General features: G+C 32.0%; 3 protein-coding genes and 2 long non-coding RNA genes across 14 annotated transcripts in view; 3 read left to right on the top strand and 2 right to left on the bottom strand.

Moving 5' to 3' along the window:
* Window positions 1–152: 152 nt before the first annotated feature.
* Mterf3 (mitochondrial transcription termination factor 3) lies at window positions 153–1,951 on the top strand. The gene is made up of 2 exons (XM_076315693.1): window positions 153–1,469; window positions 1,567–1,951. The coding sequence occupies exons 1-2, from the start codon at window positions 503–505 to the stop codon at window positions 1,845–1,847; spliced, it is 1,248 nt and encodes a 415-aa protein (XP_076171808.1). The 5' UTR covers window positions 153–502; the 3' UTR covers window positions 1,848–1,951.
* Window positions 1,952–2,578: 627 nt separating this feature from the next.
* Window positions 2,579–8,480, top strand: Yrt (erythrocyte membrane protein band 4.1-like yurt). Of its 3 annotated transcripts, none has more exons than XM_076316673.1 (8): window positions 2,591–2,662; window positions 2,784–3,053; window positions 3,908–4,055; window positions 4,236–4,412; window positions 4,498–5,196; window positions 5,307–5,740; window positions 6,759–7,181; window positions 7,385–8,480. In XM_076316673.1, exons 2-8 carry the CDS (start codon window positions 2,889–2,891, stop codon window positions 7,514–7,516), a joined length of 2,178 nt encoding a protein of 725 aa, XP_076172788.1. In that variant the 5' UTR covers window positions 2,591–2,662; window positions 2,784–2,888; the 3' UTR covers window positions 7,517–8,480. The 3 variants fall into 3 exon arrangements, with proteins under 3 accessions (XP_076172786.1, XP_076172788.1, XP_076172787.1); XM_076316672.1 differs by having other exon boundaries at window positions 2,616–2,689; XM_076316671.1 differs by having other exon boundaries at window positions 2,579–3,053.
* On the bottom strand, window positions 2,735–6,024 carry LOC143149357 (uncharacterized). The gene is made up of 3 exons (XR_012992754.1): window positions 4,889–6,024; window positions 4,653–4,811; window positions 2,735–3,106 (listed from the first exon to the last, which is right to left on the bottom strand). It is a non-coding gene; the product is annotated as an uncharacterized LOC143149357 (long non-coding RNA).
* A 1,118-nt stretch (window positions 8,481–9,598) lies between the features above and the next one.
* Arms (Ankyrin repeat-rich membrane spanning) overlaps window positions 9,599–22,385 on the bottom strand; it is a 66,760-nt gene continuing 53,973 nt past the window's right edge. For 4 of the 6 annotated variants that reach the window (XM_076317186.1, XM_076317187.1, XM_076317184.1 and 1 more), the window contains 19 exons: window positions 20,147–20,245; window positions 19,979–20,077; window positions 18,391–18,588; window positions 18,094–18,192; window positions 17,623–17,919; window positions 17,043–17,418; window positions 16,739–16,903; window positions 16,449–16,656; window positions 15,952–16,374; window positions 15,620–15,842; window positions 15,356–15,535; window positions 14,810–15,269; window positions 14,560–14,725; window positions 14,014–14,482; window positions 13,756–13,929; window positions 13,471–13,618; window positions 13,267–13,388; window positions 12,863–12,983; window positions 9,611–11,455 (listed from right to left, as the gene is read on the bottom strand). In XM_076317186.1, coding sequence (XP_076173301.1) covers window positions 10,695–11,455; window positions 12,863–12,983; window positions 13,267–13,388; window positions 13,471–13,618; window positions 13,756–13,929; window positions 14,014–14,482; window positions 14,560–14,725; window positions 14,810–15,269; window positions 15,356–15,535; window positions 15,620–15,842; window positions 15,952–16,374; window positions 16,449–16,656; window positions 16,739–16,903; window positions 17,043–17,418; window positions 17,623–17,919; window positions 18,094–18,192; window positions 18,391–18,588; window positions 19,979–20,077; window positions 20,147–20,245 — 4,788 coding nt within the window. In that variant the 3' untranslated portion in view covers window positions 9,611–10,694. Of the gene's footprint in view, window positions 11,456–12,862; window positions 12,984–13,266; window positions 13,389–13,470; window positions 13,619–13,755; window positions 13,930–14,013; window positions 14,483–14,559; window positions 14,726–14,809; window positions 15,270–15,355; window positions 15,536–15,619; window positions 15,843–15,951; window positions 16,375–16,448; window positions 16,657–16,738; window positions 16,904–17,042; window positions 17,419–17,622; window positions 17,920–18,093; window positions 18,193–18,390; window positions 18,589–19,978; window positions 20,078–20,146; window positions 20,246–22,385 lie in introns of all 6 variants that reach the window. The other 2 variants (XM_076317182.1, XM_076317183.1) reach the window with 2 other exon arrangements.
* LOC143149615 (uncharacterized) overlaps window positions 10,676–22,385 on the top strand; it is a 49,048-nt gene continuing 37,338 nt past the window's right edge. Inside the window, exons 1-2 of one of the 3 annotated variants that reach the window (XR_012992837.1) lie at window positions 10,676–10,828; window positions 10,898–11,466. This is a non-coding gene — a long non-coding RNA (uncharacterized LOC143149615). Of the gene's footprint in view, window positions 11,467–12,352; window positions 16,424–22,385 lie in introns of those variants that run through there. The other 2 variants (XR_012992836.1, XR_012992840.1) reach the window with 2 other exon arrangements.

The raw sequence follows: 22,385 nt of genomic DNA, 5'->3' as shown, positions 1-22,385 counted from the left end.
AAAATTTAAATAAAAAATATAAAAATTAATCTTTATTGATACAAAATAAGGTGATATTCTTTAAAACTCATAATTGCTGTACATAATGAAAAATTAAATAAAATATCATAATGTATCGAAAAATTTGAACGCAAAAGTAATCGTCTATAGATATTATGTTAGGTCAAATACTTGAAAACGAACAAAATATAAAACATAAAACAAGTGAATGTGGTAAGATTAATGTATTTTGTTAACTAAGAAGTTACCTCAGATATTTAAAATGAAAAGTGAAACATTTTTGTCTAAATAAACGGATAATACATGAGAATAGGTGTATCACTTTTACTTTTCTCACATTTCTGCCACGGGATTTCAAGTCGCTCATTTGAGTCGTTTGGCGAGATAATCGAAGATTATCAATAGTAGAGGCTAAATATCAGTGGTAGTTCGATAGTCAAGAACTATCGATAGTTTTCCTGTCTTATTTCTAAAGATTAGTATCAATATTTGAACGCGAAATATGGTGTTAACAAGATCATGTGTACTTGTATGCCTAAGATATCAAAAAACTGGTGGTACTACAAATTTAAGAGTCCGAAATGCGTTCACGAATTCCAAGTCGTTTGAATGTATTAGTACAAACATTGTTAAAAAGAAATTATCGAATAAAATGTATCACTTACCAGAAAGTGTCACGTCTAGCAATACAGGTTATGTAGACAGGATAAAGAATAACAAGCCTGTAAAATGCAATGTAAATAATGAAAATAATGATAATGTAATAAAAGTATGGAATGAACACGCACATGATGCTGCACTATTAGAAATAGACGCGTCTGAGTACAACGAAGCTTTGGTAGATGTAGAGGAAAATCTTCCAAAACCATTAGACCCCTGTAATGAAGATCTTTCTGATATTGGACCTTATACGACACCAACCTACAATTTTGCAAAATTTGCCAATGATTCATATACACTTCAACAGTTAATCAAACTAGGAGTGAATTTATATGAATTAGAAAAAGATAGAGATTTAACAGAAATGTACTTGAACCTCGATTTTGTTAAAGACATAGAACCATACTTAAAATTTTTGCACGATTGTGGTGTGTCAGCAGATAATCTTGGTAGATTTATCAACAAAAATCCAAAAATTTTCAAAGAGGATATGGATGATCTTCATACAAGAATAAGATATTTAAGGAGTCATAATTATAGTCCTATGATGATAAAAACAATAGTGAATTCTGATCCTTCATGGCTATCCTTCGACACACAGGATATAGACATCAGATTAAGTTATTTTCAAAATACTTTCAAATTGCTAGGTTATCAAGTGAGATATTTAAGTGTAATCCAGCCAAAGCTTATAACATATAATATGAAACATATAAAACATAATACTTTTGCCTTGAAAGAGGAAATGGGTTTTTATGAAAACGAACTAAAATATATTTTGCTTAAATCACCCCGTATTTGGATTCTTGGTAAACATTAAAACATTAATTAACATAAAGATTACATTTCTAGATTAAGTATTTGTGTAATTCACTTATATGAAAATATTGTTTATTTCTATTTTAGCCAGACACAGAATAGTGAATACCTTTGATTTTGCTCATAATCAAATGAAGTTATCACATTTGATTATATTGCAGCATTCAAAGATTTTACTTTGTAGGAAGAAAAGGCTCCAACAAAGACATGCATTTTTAGTACAACTAAAAAGGGACCAGTATGATCCATTACAACCATTGTATGTATCACCATCAGTGTTAGTTTCTTACAATGATGTTGAATTTTGTAAATATGTAGCAAACTGTTCTATTGACACATTTAATATGTTTTTAAAAGCTAATGGTTAATAATAATAAATAAAGTTACATAAATTAAATTCCTTAGATACGTTTACGATAGATCTTTATGTACACATTTTTATATTAATTACCTCTTTGGGGGTGGAACCGTTTAGCACAAAATTATTTTAAAACATTTATTATATATGTTATTAATGTGGTTTAAGTATCTAATGAACAAGATTTCATTAAATTTTTTTTAGTTATTATATAAAATTGAATTCTCTTTAAGATATTTTAAAACTTTTTCAATAATTTTTTACAAATAAAACATGTATGCATTATAATAATAAAAAAATGTACAAGAAGTAATCATTATTATCTATGAACTAATTATGCCCAAAATCTAGTTAGGTATGAAAATAAGAATATAAAACTTAAATATGAAGTTTCATTGAAATTCACTTAACCGTTTAGTTGTAAACTTGTTAACAAATTCAACAAATAATATTTTTTTTTTATACGTAAAAAGTGATTAGGGAATATTTGTTAACATTTTCTTTAATTATAAAATTTATCGCCGTTATACGAATCGTAGACAATATTGTCTTTAAACGTAGACAACACGACAATCATAATTAATCAAGGCACCAGCCCATAAGTTAGACTTCAGCTGTGGCAAATACAAGAGAGAAAATCTCACATTCGCTTTCTTTCTTAATTTCCTAAAGCTGCGAAGTGTCAAGCTCGCGGCACGAGGCTTCTGTATAAGATGTATAGTGGTGGGAGAAATTCAATATGGCACCAAGTCGGTCGGGATGCTTTTTCTGGTATTACTGATGTATACCTTCTCTGGATAGTTGTGGGTCTCGTGGATTGTTATGGTTAGTCAACCAAAAAATAAATACGATGTAGATATTTTTTGTAATCCTTTTAATATGTATACTTAACAAGTGACCGTTTTGTTTGTGATTCACGTGAATTTATACATGATACAACGCGCAGGTGAGCGTATTTCACGACAACGTAGCGCGAAAATGATATTCGCACAATGAGGAATGTAGCGATACAGCTTGGGATCACTTGCTAGGCAGTGAACGCTTTATACGTATGTCAAATAAAATGTTAAGGTTCCTATCACGACGTAGGGCGCGTAGTGTCAGCGGACAAACCGCGTCATCTCAAATCAAAAATCAGCGATTGCTCAGCAACAAGAATGTTGTTCAGTGCAGAGTCGTTTTACTTGATGGGACGGATCTGCCTATCGAGTTGTCAGTAAGTCAGATAGTTTGTTGGGCAATAATGCCTTATTATTACCATTTGTATTCCTAATAAAAAATTCGTTGAAGAATATTATCTGAATTCAATTAACAATATTTTGTATTAATTAATTGTACTTTACAATCATTTATTATATATAACTTTGCTATAATATATAGGATACTTTTAAAATAAGCGGTTAAACTTTAGGAACATATTCTACTAATTACAATGGCTACAAAATGTCAAATAAACACAGGTCTGTAAGTGTTTCCTTTCTAAGTTATAGACCTTGAAGTTGCATAGTAGTGGAAAGATTTCAGCATTCAAAGAAACTGAAGAATCTAAACAATATTTGATATTGTTAAAACTAATAGTATTACTTAAGTTTAATATAGTCTCCTTATTTAACAAGTTCAATTTGAACTCCTTTCTAATGTATAACATTAAAAGGCTATAAATTGGAAATAAAATATTTTTATATGTGTATATGATATTTTTTTATTGTTACAATGAGTAAAATATATTCCCAAAATTGACTGTTTACTTTAGGAACTTTCTGTATAATACGTTCAATTATTTCATAGGCTATTATAGACATAAAAAATTTGTATACATAAATGATGTTTGATTAATGCAGAAGAATGTAATACTAGAATTAATTTTCGCTGTGAATTACTAATTCTTGAGATTTCAAAAGAGTTTTGTATTTTTATTCAACAAATAATTGAACGTGTGTATATGTATCTCTTTTTTTTCTATAGAAAAAACTACATAAAGAAAGGGAATAAAACAAAAGATTAGTATTCTTTGCACTAATTGTGTTTTTGATACAAATTTATATACATTTAAATATTTTTGTGTTGCAGAAAAAGGCATTGGCTAGTGACTTATATGAACAAGTATTTTATAGTTTAGATTTAATAGAGAAAGATTATTTTGGATTGCAATATACAGACAGTAATAATGTTCAACATTGGTTGGACCCAACAAAACCAATAAAAAAACAAGTAAAAAGTATGATTTTTTTTAATAATTAAAGAAATTCAAATTGTATTTATAAATCACAAATATAGCATTCTTTTTTATGTATAATATTTTATATGTGTCTTTTGTTTATACAAAATTACATATCTAAAATGTGATGCAATTTTCTGATTTAGTGATTAATATATGAAAACATATTTTTTTCTGTAGTTGGACCACCATATACTTTACGACTGAAAGTAAAGTTTTATTCATCTGAGCCTAATACATTACGCGAAGAATTAACACGATATCAGTTCTTCTTGCAATTGAAGCAAGATGTTTTGGAAGGAAAACTTCATTGTCCTCATCAAGTTGCAGTTCAGTTAGCTGCTTTAGCTCTTCAATGTAAGCATTTTAAACTGATAGTGTGTTGCAAGAAAGATGTAACACCTTAGCATTTGTTTTAAGATAAATTGGCTTATATTTTCAGCTGAACTTGGTGACTATGAACCTACCATACACAGTGCGGCAACAGTGTCAGAGTTTCGATTTGTACCAGGTCAAACAGAACAAATGGAACTCGAAATACTTGAAGAATATACAAAGTGCTCTGGTCTTAGTCCAGCTCAAGCTGAATCAGCTTACCTCAGTAAAGCGAAATGGCTGGATATGTATGGCGTAGACATGCACACTGTTCTCGGAAAAGATGCCTGTGAATATTCCTTGGGTTTAACTCCAACTGGAATCTTGGTTTTCGAAGGCACACAAAAGATAGGCTTATTCTTTTGGCCTAAGATTGGTCGTCTAGATTTTAAAAAAAAGAAATTAACACTGGTTGTGGTAGAGGAAGATGATGAGGGAAGAGGAGAGCAAGAACATACATTTGTATTCAGATTGGTTAATGAAAAGGCTTGCAAACACCTGTGGAAATGTGCAGTAGAGCATCATGCCTTCTTTCGTCTACGAGCTCCTGTTAAAGGTGCCAGTGGACGACAAAACTTTTTCCGTATGGGTTCACGGTTTCGTTATAGTGGTAAAACTGAATTCCAAACAACTCAATTAAACCGAGCACGTAGAACTGTACAATTTGAACGACGTCCGAGTCAAAGATATGCACGCCGACAGAGTCACGTTTTAAGAGAGCGACAACGTCAGCAAGTGGAACAACCGCAACCATCACCACCTGCCAGTAAATTCAAAAATATATGTTCTTTCCATTAATGAAAATTTGAGACATTTGTGTATTAATACAATGTAATGGTGAAGATAAGTTTTGTTAAAAAATTCTTCTGCTTTCAGCCGAGGAACAGCCTTTGCAGCGACAATCGAGTCAATGTAGTACAAAGTCTTCAGATTCCAGCATACATGGTACATCTTCACCTTTAGTAGATTCTTTATTAAAATCGCTCGCCAAAGATCAACAACCTCTGGAGCCTAGGAATCAAACAACGGTTGCTAACAGTGAGAAGGAATTGGAACCAGTAAAAACAAGTTTGGCTCTTGAGAACATGACTAATCAAGTGCAATTAGTGCCAAATAATCAAGTTGGCGGTACCTCTTCATTGCCTCCTCGTACACCTATTCCGTTGGAATCATTGAAGTGTAATATATTAAAAGCAAAATCTCTTGAGCAGGGCAAAAATTCAAATTTAGTTTCAATCACTTCTATGGATTCGCCTACAGTTGTCACTAAAAATAATCAACATTCTGATGCAGCAACAATTGTATCTGTGGTGAGAAAACAATATTATTTACTATTACTTATATTATTTGTTTTAAATATTTTCCCTTTAATTATCACGCAAAATGATGAAATAAATGTTCAGAAAATATATTGTAATAGAAAATTATTTGTTTCTTAGATTGGTATTAATTAAATAAACTATTTTGCATTATCTTATAGACACATACATATATTGCAAAGAATACTCTGTAGTATTCGAATCAGAATTTCGTAGTGCATAATTTCAGTTATTTATTTAAAGCAGTGATGCACATCTTTTCCGCTAGTGGGCTAGATAAAATAAAATAATATTTTTTTAAGTCAAATATTAGATAAAGACAAGTGTAAAACAATACATTTTAATTTAACACATGGCAAATTTATTTAAATAGTACATCAATATTTAATGATTTATTAAAATACCCTGCCTTCTTAGAACTAAGCTGTTTAACATTTGACTTTAATGAAATTATATCACATTACATAACATTATCCAAATTTTTGTCTCTCAACTGAATTTTGAGTTTAGTTTTATTCGTACTCATAATTGAAGAACTTTGTTTACAAATGTAAATGTTACTAAATATACTTGTGCAAAAGAGCATATTATCCAAAATATTTGTATTGCTACTGTGTCATTTGGTTTAAATTGGGAATGGAAAAATCAAATTACAATTGAATTGTTAAAAACAATTAATTAAATTTGTTTTCAACTTCATTATATGGGTCAAAGAAACTTCATGAAAGGGCTGGTTAGCTCGTGAGCTGGACTTTATGCACTTATAATCTAAAACATATTTGAAAAATGTGTATAAACAATATTTATTAGATATAGATATATATATATACATAAGATTTTCTTTTATGAACTTAAATATATATCTTTTATATTTTTATGTTATATCTCATTAAATATACTTCGTATTCTTATACGTACAAGTATTTTTAATCATTACTTATTCTATTGTTTTATGCTTCTAGGCTTTAGTTGTGATTTGTTTGCTTTTTTTGCATTGTTCATTATTTAGGGTGGAGATAAACTGACCCTTTCTGTAAGTGGAGCAACGACGATGAATCCATCCATGGATGACACTGTGACTGTAACACACTTTTCTTTAGACAGTTGGGGACAGATTGAACAAAAGACTACACAGCTAAATCCTAAAATTTCAAATCAATCGCAGAATCCATTTAATCCATTTACAAGTGACAACAGCAACGAAGTTAATAATATTTCTGAAAATGTAGAAGAGGACACAAAAACAGAGGAGGAAAAGAAAACAAATACGAATCCATTCATAGATTCAAATCCATTTTTGGGCCTACTTAATCCCTTCAAAGAAGTGCAACCTGCTGTTGAAAAGAAAATTGAAGCAGAAGCAGACAAAAATGGAGCAAGAGTTGTGAAAACCGAAGAGATACAAACAACTACTACAACTCTTACTCACAAGGTGTGGCTCATGCTTGCAAGCTAGCTATTGTTTTGTTTTTTGTATTGTAGTTGTGTAATTTGAAAAAAGAAATGCTTTGTTTGATCTGTGCAAGTTGCGCATCATTTATCAATTACACAATATGTTTTTTATCAATATTAATTGTAAGACATATACAATACTGTTTTAATCAATGATATGTGACTATTATTTTTATGTTATAGGATGATAATTCGGCAGTTTCTGATATTAGTCCTTGGCTCGTAGCTGATCCATTACAAACCACTACATCAGATCAAACCCCAATCAAGCATACTGTTATTACAAGGAAGACAGTAATTACAACGCAACTCTGAAGTATTATTTGTTTGATGGAACACATGATAAGTACTGAATAATCGAGATATTTATTAAATCCCGTCTTCCTTGGACTGCATAATGATTTACTTAGAGTGCCTACAAGAATATAATGATACTGCCTAGCAAACGAAGTAATACAATATAATCAGAATTAATACGAAATCAAAACAAGATAAATGAGATACTTATATATTTCGTAAACAGTGAATAGTTTACATTTATGTAAGTATTCAATAATTATTAATATTTTTAAAATTTTCAGTATAAGATAATTTAATTATTCTTATGAATTGTGTAATTACATAAACTTGGAATATGTCAGGTTAATTTTCTAAAAACAGTTTTAAAATATGAAACATAAATATGATTTCTTGAAAATTATTACCTTCTTGCCTGATATATTTTATTGTAAGTATCAAATTAAGAAGATTTACTGCATACATAAAATATATCATTTAAAAACCACATCATTACTTCTCAGTAGCATAAAAATAATACTTAGAAACAATACTCCTTTGTTAAAAAAATATTATTCCATGTTTATATATTTGCTTTTTATTAATAGTAATTTTACTTATATTTTGAAGCATTTTGATCGTTTTGCCATGCAAATTATCTAGATATGTTCTGCATTTATTGTTGAGTAAGCTAGTTAGATTGTTACAAAAATTAAGTGACCTTGCACCCTCTTAGTACGATAAGAACATATACATACATTAAACAAAAATGTATGGTGCTTTTATTAAAAGGTAAAGACATTATATCAAGGGTACACAAACTTTTAAAATAAGTTTAATAATAACTTATTTTTCACAATTTTTCTTTAATAGTAACATTTCTGAATTTAGAAATAAAGTTTAGGTACCCAAACAGTAAAATACAAGTATTTAAATACCTGTGAGGTAGTATTTTATACTTGCCATAGTGCCTTTAATTATATTGAAAAAGAGAAGACTATTGTATTCAAATTTTATAATCATTCCTATGAATTGAAATTTTACCTACAATAAAAATTTTATCATTAAGTATGTTTTCACTTGTGAAAATATGTACGGTATTATTATATCAATAATCATATTTGATTATTTCATAAAAGATGATTTATTATTCTTTTTATTAATTCTTTATTATGAAGAATCAGAAAGATGCAGTAACGTATCTCATTTCTGGTGAAAAAACATTTTATATCAATTTGTCTTTAATATTGTAAAATTAAAATACAATTTTTAGTGTATGACATAGTAAAATTTGAACCATGTGTTTTATTGTATTATTTAACATCATTGCAAAAGTAAAACGTTTCTCATTCATTATAATTTTTTTTGTTTATATGGTTGCGATATTTTGTAACCGATTTATCAGTATTTTGTAAAAAAAATAACGTAATACAATGAACTAAAAAAATCTTATAATTTGGACTTAAGGATTTAATAATTTCATGTTATATGTACATATTCGTGATTAATTATTTTTCATGCTTTGTATATTCCTAAAATTTTTAATTAATATTCAATTATTTTCAAGTTTTTTCCTTAATAGTTCTGATAAAGTTTATTGTATTGCGCGAATCACGATCTGTAACAACAACTAAAATGCAAATGCGAAAATATTTTTTACTTTGCTAAATTATAAAACTTAAATTATGCAAAGTAAGTCTCGTCTTTTTCGACGAATTACGTAAAAGGCTGTTGAAGTACTTATTGTATTCCATATACAAGCATTTTTTAAAGTAGAACAAGCGCTGTTTTATGTTTGTTTATGTATTTAAATATATTGTATTTAATAGTAATAAGTTAAATACATACGATACTATCATTTGAAAATTTAATATATCTATTATACCTGTGTTTACAATGCTATTATTAATCGATACCCTAATGTATTCCGTCCTAAAGTGTTATATACATGTACTGTTATATACATTATGTATAATTTTTGCTTTGTAATAAAAAAAGTACTATTAAAAAGTTGTGTTGTAGATTTTTTGTAGATATATGTATTATATACATTTAAACATACTGCACAAATCAGGCAATGACAAGTTTAAAATAGACAGTTATAACAATAGGACTTTCTTTACAATACTGAGAGATTTATAATGCGTATATATTGTTACCTTTTGATAATCAGTGTTCTTAAAAATTAATGTAACTGTGTCGATAATCAACTTCTGCTACAAGATTAAAAAAAAACAACACTAAAAATTTAAACAATTTGAAATAAATTATTATAAATTTTTAAATGAAACTAATTCAGTCTCCTATAAATCGAGGTGAGTAATTAATTAGTAGTTTAAAATTATTCGATATTGAAAATCTGTTACATAATTTTATCTTGCAGGTGTGATAATGGAAGCAGCACGACCTCGGGAATTTTATCTCGCAGATATAAATATTTACTATTATAATATATCTTGTTGACATTTTGATATCAGTGGATGTATAAGTCAACATTGTTCATTTACCTGTTACACAACATTCATCTGAGATTGCGCAATAGTATTTCAAATCAAGGTTATCTTACACGCGATAAAGGAATAAAATTTTCTTTATTGTTCTTTTGTGTTTATCGAACACACACTAAGCATGAAACAGTGTTTTAAAATATTTTAAGTTTTATTCATCTGCTTCAAATTACATTCAAACCGTACTTACAAATTGACTAATCAATTTCTTGATACCCGAACGAACGTTCATAGTATAATAAAAGAAACACTCTCTGCTTCAATATCAATTCCGTATGAAAGAACTAATACACTTGCATCGTTAAATGCATTAAAATTACCAAGGAATGTTTTCTCGTTATATCTGCATACGTCAAATACATCTTACATATGTCGCGCAAAAGGCATACCTTCCCTTTCTCATCGTTATCTATAATAAAATTAATTTTATTGAGACGTATGAACACCTTTAAACGTTTCCTCTAAACGGGGACAATATTATCTATTTACTATTTACAAAGCACAGTCAAACCGGTAGCTTATCCTATTACCTCTGGAAATTTATCACAAATCTCAGTTTAAATACTTCTTTTACTTAAAATTACGATTCACGCATGCATACACGCGCGCACACACACGCATATATATATATATATATATATATATATATATATCTCACACATTATTGCATATCATCAACAGACTCGCTGATGATTGTGTAACAGAAAGTATCAGACAGGTGTTTCGGGATTGTCCCACTCTTTTGCGTCCTGTCGCGAGAGAAAACGTACATGCGATGGTTCTCGCACCATTAAGCTAACTGTGTCGGAATAATCAACATCAACGGATCGTTCTCCGTCTCGAGGTATACTTTTGTTCGACGAGATCGAGCTGCTATTCTCCTCGCTACAATCATGTTTGAACACACTGTCAGATTGTGAATGGGTCGGAGTAGACAATTCGGAAACCAACGGTGTAGATTCATCCTCGCTTTCTCCTGGACCAGACGAAGCAGGCAGAGTTCCCATTAAACGATCTTTTAGTTTCGTTAACTTCTCCAGGCTGGAAGTTGGAACGGATACTGATATGACTATCTCCTCGTTTAATGTTGACGTGGATCGTCGTTTCTTGGTAGGCGACGAGATAGTCGGTTTTAGGGGTATATTGTTTGCTACGTAATTTTCGTCTGTCGATTTGGACCTGAAGGCAGGTCTAGGAGAAGGTGGTGGAGAGACAAACAGAGAAGATGGTCTACTAGTGTTGGCATTGCCACCACCTTTTTTCGGATCTCTACGTCCAAACGAACAAACCGATCTTGTGCTAAGTTGGGATGTGATGCTACGTTGAGAATTTGTACGCTGAAGGTGAACCGTGGACTCCAGCGAGCTGTCGTCCGATGTTTCTGGTTCGTCGTTAACTGGTACCCAATGCAGAAGTGGATTAGATTGTAGGATCACGTAATCTGTGTCCTGAGCTGCTGCTGTGCCGAATCCTAAAACAAAGGTCGGTATTATGTATCTTTTAGTTTTTTCTTATCGTACGAATTCCATTAAAACGCGTGTACGAGATTAAATCATTAGGAACTGAGGATTAAAAACGTTATAAACAAGATAACGTTTCTTGTGTAAGAATTTTGAAATGAAGCATGATCGATTACCGCATTCATTTTTCGACTACCCGTAATACCGGCCGCGTTGTTTAGTTTTAGAATAAAGATATAAAATGAAAGAATGTACTCGATAAGCTTATAGATCTACTCCATAAGAAAGATAATCTCGCTTTAAGTTTCCAACAAAGTTTTATTGCCATTTGCATTTATAACATAATGTTCGAACAATCTAATTACGGTAATTGTACAGGTAGTACAAAAAGAATACATGAATTAAGATGAAAATATAACTAGCTCTTTGCTTTGATATATAAAACTCTTTCACGTAGAAGCTAATCTTTCTAAGTATATAAGATCTATCAGCGTAAACATCCAAATAGGAAATATACTCGGTCAACGGTATCCGACGATAGTAACAAGTAATTATCACAGTCTGTTTTACAAATGTTCATTGTGGAAAATTTCATTGGTTTCAAATCTAAGAAATGTACAATATTTCTATGTATCATATGTCGGGAAGTAAAATAATACAACTAGAAATGAAGCATTAACAACAACATATTTAAGACAGATTAATACTTTGTTAGGGGTACGAATGTTTTCCATGGTTTTAGGAATACAAAACATTTCGCAGCTTTTGTTCCTCGCAAACTATGCTATTAATGTACTAAACTATTGCACGAAGACGATGCTTTTATTATACCTATAACGCATACATTCAAGTCACTACCGCCATAACGTTATTTATTTTACGCACTATGTGTATTTTTTATTTAACAGATGACATTCATTTTATATCCTTCATCTATTTACAACGGTCCAGTCTCTTATAACGCTTTGGCACATTTTTAAACAGTCGATGTAGAGACAGGGTTCAGAAGGATGTAGCAATAGTTCTTTCCTTCAGCCTCTTCAACGTATGTATGTGTATATAAAAACTAAATGTTTATTGATTGCCCTTCATATGGGTGCTCCTATCATAGGTAATACTGCTGTGGATGTATCTATGTATTGACATATTAAGAAACATTTAAACAATAGATACATTAACAAGATTTTCTTGGAGCATCGAAACTACGAGTGATGAGTATATAGAACCATCTTCGAATGGGGTGATGTAGTTGTACCGATGCAGTACACGCATGATATACAATCGAATTACAGTTTCCTTCAATTCAAATCATTAAAGATTTGTACTGTATTCGAATACGGTGTCACAGTTTTGGCCTGGTTGCGGTGGTTCCTGAACTATAACCAGAGGCAGTGAAAGTGGTAGAGAAGAGGGCTCACCTGGGAGTGAGTCTGATGGTACCACTGCCGGAGATGGTACGTCTAATACATCTTCGCAAGCTTCCTCATTTAAAGTCTGTAGTGCTCCGCAAATCATTTGTTCTTCCAAGGTTACCTGAAAGATAAATCCGTTATTTGTTTTTTTTATATATTTGATATCTTAATACTGACATTCTGGATTTTATTTATTAATTATTTTAAATATTCTTTGTACTATGAAGCCGTCAAACGTAATTTTGCTTACCTGAAACTAAAACCAAGCATGAGTGTAATAAAAATCATACTTTATTAATCTATTACTTGGTAGAATAAAAGTACACACACATATACACACACAGAGATTTGGCTTTATAAACAAATGTAATATGTTTAATAGTATAGTAATATGTTTTAAAAAGGCTTACTTGCTTTTCCATAATGGATTGCTTAGCTTGATCTCGTCTAGGAGGACCATCAGTTCTTGATGTTCCCTTCTCTTTTTCAACATGTACAGGTACACGTATCGAATTACATTGCAAAGCATGGTCTAAAATAGGTTAATAGATTCGGTTTTTGTATATATTTAATTTTCATAATCTCTAAGGTAAGGAGGAAACTGTTATGAGTACCTTTCCGTTGAATTTGTTCTGATCCTACAGTGAATCGTACGCTGCGGGGACCTTCTTCGTGCGTGCTAAATGACGACAGTTCTAATTCTCTAAGTGACACAACCACCATGCGGAACAGTTCCCAATCTCCAAACGCCATTTTAAGGACCTATAAGTAGAAAATTATTACTTATCGTATAATATTCACTATTGCATTTATTGAATCTTTTACTGGATATAAAAAGAGTATTACCAAATCTTTAAATTTTGGTGTACAAAAATCAAAGTAGGGGAAGTGAAACTTACTTTTTTCAACTCTTGTAACTCGCAGTGTAGTAAAACTCTGCCATTGATGTTATTTTCTTTAATAACGTTTTTGTACTGTGGTGCTTGATTGTGATTTAAACTTTCGATTCTATCAATAAGGTCGCAAACACCATTTACTGTTAGAGACGAAAGTTTTATCTCTAAAATTTCGGACTGAAAAGAAGAAAAGGAATACAGTCTTTGTCAAACGATAGAAAAGTCATATTTGATTCTTGAAACATTATTTGCATATTATACCGGTAGAGTTGTAGTTGCAGAAAGTGGTTTAAGCGAGGGTTCCATAGGAGGTATTTGTACCCAAGGTGGAGTTTGCCAATCAAACGAGGGAGGCTGAATACACCAAGATGAAGTCGATGGTACCGGCGCATGTCCTTGTACGCTTGGTGTTCTAGCTAATTTCATGGTACGATTAATTAAACCGGTTCTACTTGCATTCCATTGCTCATGATTACCACCGGGCATAGTCCAAGGGCTGTACTGTTTGTATGGTCCAAGTCCTGTTTCTTCTTCTATGCTTTGTTGCTCTTCTTTGATTTTTTTCTTAATATAGGGATCAAGATTAATGGTAAATGGCAAGAATATCTTCATATCACTAACGAGTAGGCTGGAACGATGGAAAGTCAGGAAAATATCCAGCTTACGTTCATCTCTATCCATTTCTAAAAGAGGCTGAACTTCCTTAAGTACCGGTATTTGGGGACGTATCCTAACGATTAAAACAAAATAAAATAATGTACAAGCAGCCAACGTAAAAAATATGGAACATTTATAAAAGGAACATACTTATCGTAAAGACTTTTTAATGACATGGAATCATCTAAACTTTCTTCATACATATCATAATGCAGGATCAACCAAGATGTTCTAAATGGCCATTGCTCTGTGATATTGATCCAACTGGCTAGATGATACCAATTAAAGTCAATTTGGAATGCTTTTAACAACCTCCCTAAAATAAACAGATAATATATTAAATGTGCAAATGTGATGAATTATGAAACAGTATTTTCAAAATTAGTAATTTTCGTATTACCAGTGACATAAACAACGTTCATTAATCTCCTCATACTACGAGGGTTTACGTCGCTAAAATAATCGTCAGTGAGAAGCATTTTATTAAGATCCTGTGCACCGCCCAGGCGATTTAAATTGCTCCCAATGCTACTGGCAATCGACTCGCTTAAACGCAGTTTTCTACTGCCTTTTCTACTTTGAGGTTTCAACTTTTCATTACTATTCATTATACCAGATTCTGTACTGAGTCTTCTATTAGAAACCGAATGATGCATTGTACTAGCAGCGGTGTAATTAACACTCTCTTCTGCTTCAGTCCAAGTGGTCTTTCTGCTATGTTGGGCAGTTTGTTGAGCAACTTTCACCTTCCGTAAACCACTATTTTGTAAATAAAATGGAAGATGTACCATATTGCGCAAATAATCGTGCCCTCCAATATTAGATTCTGTGAATAATCTTCTACTATTGACTTCTACTGCCTGTTAAGTTGGAATATTACAATGAAAATTTTAATTTTTGCCTATTAATATATTTTTAATAAAAATCGAAAGATATGTTATAATACCTTGGCAATAATATGTGGATCAATTGCTAATATTACAACAAATGGATAACCATTATCACTAAATAATGCTTGTATAGCATCTAAAACTAATAACACTTTGTCTTGCTCACAACTGTCCAAACCATCCACGACTACTACTAATCTACTTTGTTGGGCCATGAAACTATCTAGACATTTGACCTGTTAGTATATAAAAACTTTGTCATTAGGAAGAAAGAATATCTTGATAAAAATATACAGATGAAATAAAAAGTGTTTATATACCATTTCTGTCATTAAACTGACTTCGCTTCTCAGCGTTTGTATGAAGCCTTCGCTTTTTAAAGTTTCTAACTTAGAAATGCTGCGTTGAAGGTGCCGCCTTTGAGAGAAAACAAGCGCTTGCAAAGTTCGGCTCCATGTATACAAATTTGCTATTACACTGACAGCTAGTATTAAGGCAACAGTTATCATAATTATGTGTGCCGTAACTCTCTCTATTGTTGGCCTACGATAATCAGTAAGTAATAGTATTTTAATTTTAGAAGTTATTTCTCTATTTAGTATTTCCTTCTCACATAAAATTGTCGTTATAACACTACTTAATGAGTACTCACTCGCTGCTAGAAATGTCGATGAGGTAGACGGTAAGCACGGAAATACCAACAAGTAAACTGCAAAAGCAGAATTCGAATATGACTATGTACGGTAGACAACAAAGATGTCTCCACTTCCAAGTTGTAGTTGATTTATCAGGCTTTGGCCTGAACGCTCTGTACAATCTCGTGGATAAAGAACCAAAATCATTTTCAATGGAATCATAAAGAGATCCCACCATTTGTACTACTGCGTTTTCTCCAGCAGCAGTTGTGCCGACTCGAGTCTGATCAGTGAAGTAAAACTTGATTGGTTGAACAGTCACACCATCATGAACTTGGCTACCAGGGGGATGACAGAAAATCACTTGAAGTAACAGCTTCAATGAATTTAACTTTGTAGTCAAAGCAACAGTAAAATTGTATGGCCAGTACCAATCGTATCTACAATGTAAATGTTAATGAATTATAAAATACAAAGAGACACAAAGTGTACATTTTCTAGTTTGTTTACTTACCTTTTGTTAGCATACCAGACAAGTATCAAAAAAGTATACGTAATGAAAATAAGACTTATACCACAGACAAGACCAACGATCCACGACTGCAGAGCAAGACCTATAGTGATACCCACCAATAACGATACATGGGATATCACTACAAAAAGTAAGAAAGAGAATTGGAATACAGGATCTATCCATTGACGAGCAAAATTTTTCATCTCCTCTAAAAGAATTAATACGAATGTAATAATCCAATAATAATCCAATAGTTTGTTTTAGCAAATAAAATGCTTCACAGTTATTACCTCTCAATTTATTCAATAAGAAAGACTTCCCAGAACCCCATTTTGCATAAAGACCAACCGTTATAGGTGTCGAAAGGGATGGTTCGCTGAGAATATCTGCCAATGCACTGCTGTACAAGTCATAACCAAGCATATTTTCATTATCTTCGTTGGTATTAAGGCGTCCTGAAACAAATAAGCATCTGCTGTATTTTGAGTCTTGATGCGTAAGTAATTTTAGAGAACTAATTCTTTTAAATAATTTCATAGTAAACTTGTTTATTGTATTACTACATTACTTGCAAGAAACACATGAACATCTTACGTGCGCCGAATATTTGTCCAAGTATAGTCTTTGGATGATTAATGTCAATGTTGTATGGGGTTTCGCCTTGCCTATTTGGACGGTAAAGTAGCTGACTATTTTTCGGATTTCTCAATAATATCTCGACGATTGCTTTTGATCTTGCTCGCATTGCTATATGAAGCACTGTGTCGCCCTTTTTGTCGGTGGCTGAGACCTTGGCTTTCTTGTCCAGCAGTAATTGCACGATTTCGGCGTTCCGCGACCTAACTGCCCGCAGTAGCGGTGTGTCGCCGTCTTTCGTCGCGATCTCCAAGTCTGGGTTAGCGTTTAGTAACAATTTTAATATCGGTATATTGCCTTTTTCTACTGCTATGTAAGTTGCGGTTTTCTTATCCTAGAATATTTCAATAAAATGTGCCTGGTTAGCTGGCTCTTTAACTTCTTTAAAGAAATATAATCATAGTCCAAGCTTGAAATAAATGGAAAAAGTAAGATCGATAAACAAGAGACTTGTAGGTTCTAATCGTAACCATTGCCAAGATATTAACTGATATCCTGTCTTCTGTCTGGGATGATAATTTAGTATCAATTATGTCACCTTTCCGGCGATGTCGACGTCGGCATACTTCTTTAAAAGAGATTCAACCACTCCTCTCTGACCGCCTTTTACAGCATGAATTAAGTTCGTATCCCCAGCTCTGTCTTGAATGTTCACATAAGCACCAGCGTTTAAAAGTGCATTTGCTATCTCGTGATGCCCTTCTCGACAAGCTATCGCTAGGGCCGTGCAGCCATCCTTATCCAGAGCATTCACGTTTGGTTTGTGTTCCAAAAGGAGTAGTACGACGTCGACGTGATTACCAAGGGTGGCCACAAGAAGAGCAGTCCACGAATACTGTAAAACGTTTCGTTAATGATTTACCAATGTTAATTTATACAATTCGCGGTACGAGACAAAATAGAACGTTTGGATAAATAGATCAATAGAATAAATAGTAGGAAAAACATTCAGTTCATGTTCAATTTTATAACAATAAAAATAGTATAGTAGATAAAATTTTGATCTTACCATGCCAGCAGTATCAACATTAGCACCAGCTTTTAAGAGAGTATCTACAATTTCTACATTCCCTTTACGCGATGCCCACACCAACGCTGTGGTGCCATACTAGAAGTTGAAAAACGATATTCACTGTGATTTAATGCGACCAACATTTTTTCGTAAATTAATATTTCATTACTTCAATAATTCATCGCGAGCAAGCGTGCAACTCATTTAAAAAATATGTACCACGATATATTGGGTATATTGTGAATTAGCTTTTCAAGAATACTCGGTGGTTGAACTCGAGTAGAATTAAATTACCTTATCGCCAACATTAACTTTAGCACCATGAGCAATGAGATCTTTAACAATGTCAGGGTAACCTCTGCCTGCAGCCCATAACAAGGAGGATATATGAAAATTTCCATGTGCATTGACGTCAGCTCCACGTGCTAGCAGCATCGTCACCGTTGGCGACCTACCCTTATACGTCGCCCACATAAGTGCTGTCCACCCTCCCTAAAAATAGAGCATTTCTGTTAGTGTCTATTTGCGATCTCTCTTTTGAATTCTAAATAACTTTATTAATATAGCTTTCTCGAGTTTAAAAAATAAACGAGTGAAATGTAACGCGCATACCCACATGCGTAAACACATACGTATTAATAGACAAACGAGTGAAAAGTTAAGAATAGTGCAAACGGATTAGAGTGGCAAGAATATAAAAAAATATAAGAATTTCAAACGAAAAACAATACAAGAATATGCAGTGCATGATCAGATCAATGATAATGAAATACATTGATATTAAAAAAAAAAGTAAAAGGAAAACCTAAGCGGTATTAATTAGGAAGAAGGGATGGACTTCAAAATAGCAGAAGATTAGAAAACAGCTGTATTTACTATAAACACCCAATTTCTTGATTTAATTATTTTCTATAATCGTTGATTGCCACGAACCACGCTACAATTGCATACATTGAATAATTGTGATTAAGCAATTACAGTTAGTAGAAGCTGCGGCCTTTGGAACATTACTCAATTGGAAAATATAACATATTAATAGTATGTACCAGAGTTGGAAAGAATGTAATTAATCTGAAAATTGATAATTATAATTGAAATCGTTAATCGTTAATTTGAATTGACAATCAACCTTTTTAATTACTGTTATAATTATTATACGTGTCGTCAATAGCAATCATTTACAATCATAATTATAGTCAGTAGCAATTACAATCATAACTGTAGTCGATAGTATTTCCAATCATAATTGTATTCAATAGCAATTACACTTTCGACAATTTGCAATTATAATCGTTGTTAATAGCAATTAATGATTGAAAAATATATTCTGTACTTGCAAGTAATTTATTAAGTAATTAGTGAACAATTTGTAATCAATTATGTTCATCTCTGTTGAGAAAGAGGAAGAGACCAAGGTGGCAGAGATTAGTAGAGAGGAAAGTATGCTTGATATTATACGGAAAAAGAAAGATCAGTCCCGGGTTAAGGGGAATATGGTACCATGAATAAGGGAAACGTAGTCAGCAACGAGAGTACTTTTTGCTTAGTCTTTTTGCAAGCCTTACAAAGACTGACTAAAACGTCTGATCCAACACAGTCCGTAGTTCCTTCCAGGACTGATCTTCCTCACTCGCCTGCAATACTAGGAAAATTATGAGCGACAGAGACCTACAAGAAGGTTTATGAACATCAGAGATGGACAGAATTCAGATTGCAATCCTTATTCAAAAAATAATACATCGAAAGTTAGATGCGTTTTACTCGTTATTCGAAATTTTTATCCAGTTGAGAATTTTGTTTATCTCTGATGAGCACAAATGAAAAAAAAAAAATGTAGTATGAAGATTAAAAGACGCTCAAGAATGTTTCGAAGCTGACATACCATATCTCTGTGTTCCAACTCGGCGCCATGCTCGAGTAATTCGAGGCAGACGTCAGTGTGACCTTCCTTGGCCGCGCAAAGCAACGCTGTCCAGTTATCCTGGAAATGAGATTGATTGCACCGATCGAAAATAAATCTCTTTATCACAAAGTATTCAGTGATACTAACCCCGTCTTCTGCATTAATGTCCGCTCCATGGTTGATAAGCTCCCGTACAAAGTGTATCTTCCCCTTAGTTGCTGCGAGGATGAGGGCTGTGCTACCATTCTATTGTAGAAACAATGAAATCAACTATCGAAAGTCGAATTCTTGACGATGTAAATTAACACAAAAGAATTATCAGAGTTTGTTGATTACGAAAGAAGGTTGATTACTTTCACAATCTAATGATCACAGTTTAAAGAAAATTTGTTTCAAACAATACCAAATTTCACAAACTGATTATATCCATCGTGAGTTCGTGAAATTTTATAACGGATAGTCCAAGATATTGGTTCAGAAAAACAAAAACAACGTACTACAACATAAAGTATTACATCTGTAAAATGAAAACCAAAATTAGAATCTGATTTAAATTAAACTTTCATCTTTACTTGGTATTATCTCGATTTACATATGTGAATTGGACCATTCTTTTTTAATTATTTTCATGATTGAAATATGACCGTATCTTCAGCTTTCGTTTATTCGATTATATTGAACTTAAATCACGTACAGTGTGTCACGAAAATGTTTGAACGCTTTCGAACCAGACGTTTAATCTTTAAAACAATGAAGTTACATTTCTTATGAGATTCAAAATGTTTTTATTACAACGAAGTAATAGTAAATAGTAATTTTTTAATTACTTTGATTATAACGATGTTACATTATGACATTAAAAATCAGATAATATTCTTATTACAGCACTGATACACAAGTGCCAAGATTATACGTTTGAGTTTGAAGAATATCTAACAATACATATAAATAATATTTGTAAAGTATTTTTTATAAATATATAAACGATCGTAATATATACGTATTTGTAACTATACGAACAGAGCAAAAGCATATTTATTAAATGATTTTTGTTTTTAACATTTTGTAAAGCCACTGTAAGCATATATCGAGTCATGAGAACATTACTTTCAAATTTTTATCATAAAAATACCATAAAAATGGATATTTTTTTGAACAAAAACTATGGGTTCCAATAGAATGTTTAAAAATAAGAGTTTATTGTTTCTTGATTCCAAGCATTAAATATTTAATTCGAAAACGTAATCACTACATATTAACACATAGTTGAATAACATATTAAATATCATTGTGGCATCTGTTCTACTCAAATGCATATCTGTGTGTTTGTTACAGGTACTGATGAAAGGATTTAAAAAACTGGTCATGTTTTACAGTTTTGGTTTAAAATAGATTAATGTTTTCATTAACTTTCATATAGATCTCATTTTTTACGATACAATGACATTTACGTATGCATATAAAAAATTACAACGTAATTGTTTAAAGTTTAAAGTCAATACATTAAATTCTCGTTGTATGATCGTCAGAGGCAGTTCATAATCGAAGAAAAGAATAGTATTTTGAGAGAAAGAGAAAGAGCAAACGAGAAAGAAAGAAAAACGAATCCGAAAAAATGAGAACGAACGATATGCACGTATATTTTTTTTTTATTCTGTCTGTTTAAGTATCGATGCACGATCGTGTGCTTCCTTTAGTACTTCCAATTGAAAACAATGAAGACACATGTACGATCGTGTGGCGAAACGCCGCTAATCTGCATCGTGATTGAATGAAACTTTAATTTTTGAATCATTCCATAGAAAATGATTTTTAATACACCGTATTGAGCCATATGAATTGAATCGAGCCTGTTGCACGAGAGTTACCTGTATAACCAAGAAACTATTAATGTTAAATTAACTACAAATTATCCAAATTACATCGTCCTTCATCTTATTTTCATCAGAAAAGAAAAATTTCATTAATACATTATAAATACTTCCATAAGAATAAAACCAAAAAAAGGTTTAACACGTTGACTACCACGAGAATTTCCGATATTTTAGGAAGTTCTCGACAATTTTTCAAATTTTGGCGTGAAAAATAACATATAGTCGCTGAGGATAGTAACTTTGTTTAACACGTTGCAAACAGACGTCAGCTACGAGATAACTCGTAAGTTGAGGGCACACGAGCGTTGCCGCTTTTGCGTTAGTTGGCCAAAAAAAGGCAGAAAATATGAACGCATGTGATATTGTAACATATTCGTACACGATTTATTTATACTTAAAAGGCACACGAAAGAGAAATATTTGTGTGCATACTGTAAATGGGGACCGATATCGATATGAGCGCTAGTATATACACTTTACAGAGAACTACGCGAAGACCGTGAAAAATGGTT

This window comes from Ptiloglossa arizonensis, chromosome 7 (genome assembly GCF_051014685.1).
Source record: "Ptiloglossa arizonensis isolate GNS036 chromosome 7, iyPtiAriz1_principal, whole genome shotgun sequence".
NCBI lineage: Eukaryota > Metazoa > Arthropoda > Insecta > Hymenoptera > Colletidae > Ptiloglossa > Ptiloglossa arizonensis.
Note: the sequence above shows the minus strand (reverse complement) of the source record. Positions and strands in the feature narration are given on the sequence as shown.

Bases quoted from the DNA above. Each gene is read 5' to 3' on its own strand.
- Yrt (XM_076316671.1), top strand. From the start codon at position 2,889: ATGTCAAATAAAATGTTAAGGTTCCTATCACGACGTAGGGCGCGTAGT. The intron at 3,054-3,907 runs GTAAGTCAGATA...TTTGTGTTGCAG, and splicing joins ATCTGCCTATCGAGTTGTCA to AAAAAGGCATTGGCTAGTGA. The intron at 4,413-4,497 runs GTAAGCATTTTA...TTATATTTTCAG, and splicing joins AGCTGCTTTAGCTCTTCAAT to CTGAACTTGGTGACTATGAA.
- Mterf3 (XM_076315693.1), top strand. From the start codon at position 503: ATGGTGTTAACAAGATCATGTGTACTTGTATGCCTAAGATATCAAAAA. The intron at 1,470-1,566 runs GTAAACATTAAA...TTTCTATTTTAG, and splicing joins ACCCCGTATTTGGATTCTTG to CCAGACACAGAATAGTGAAT.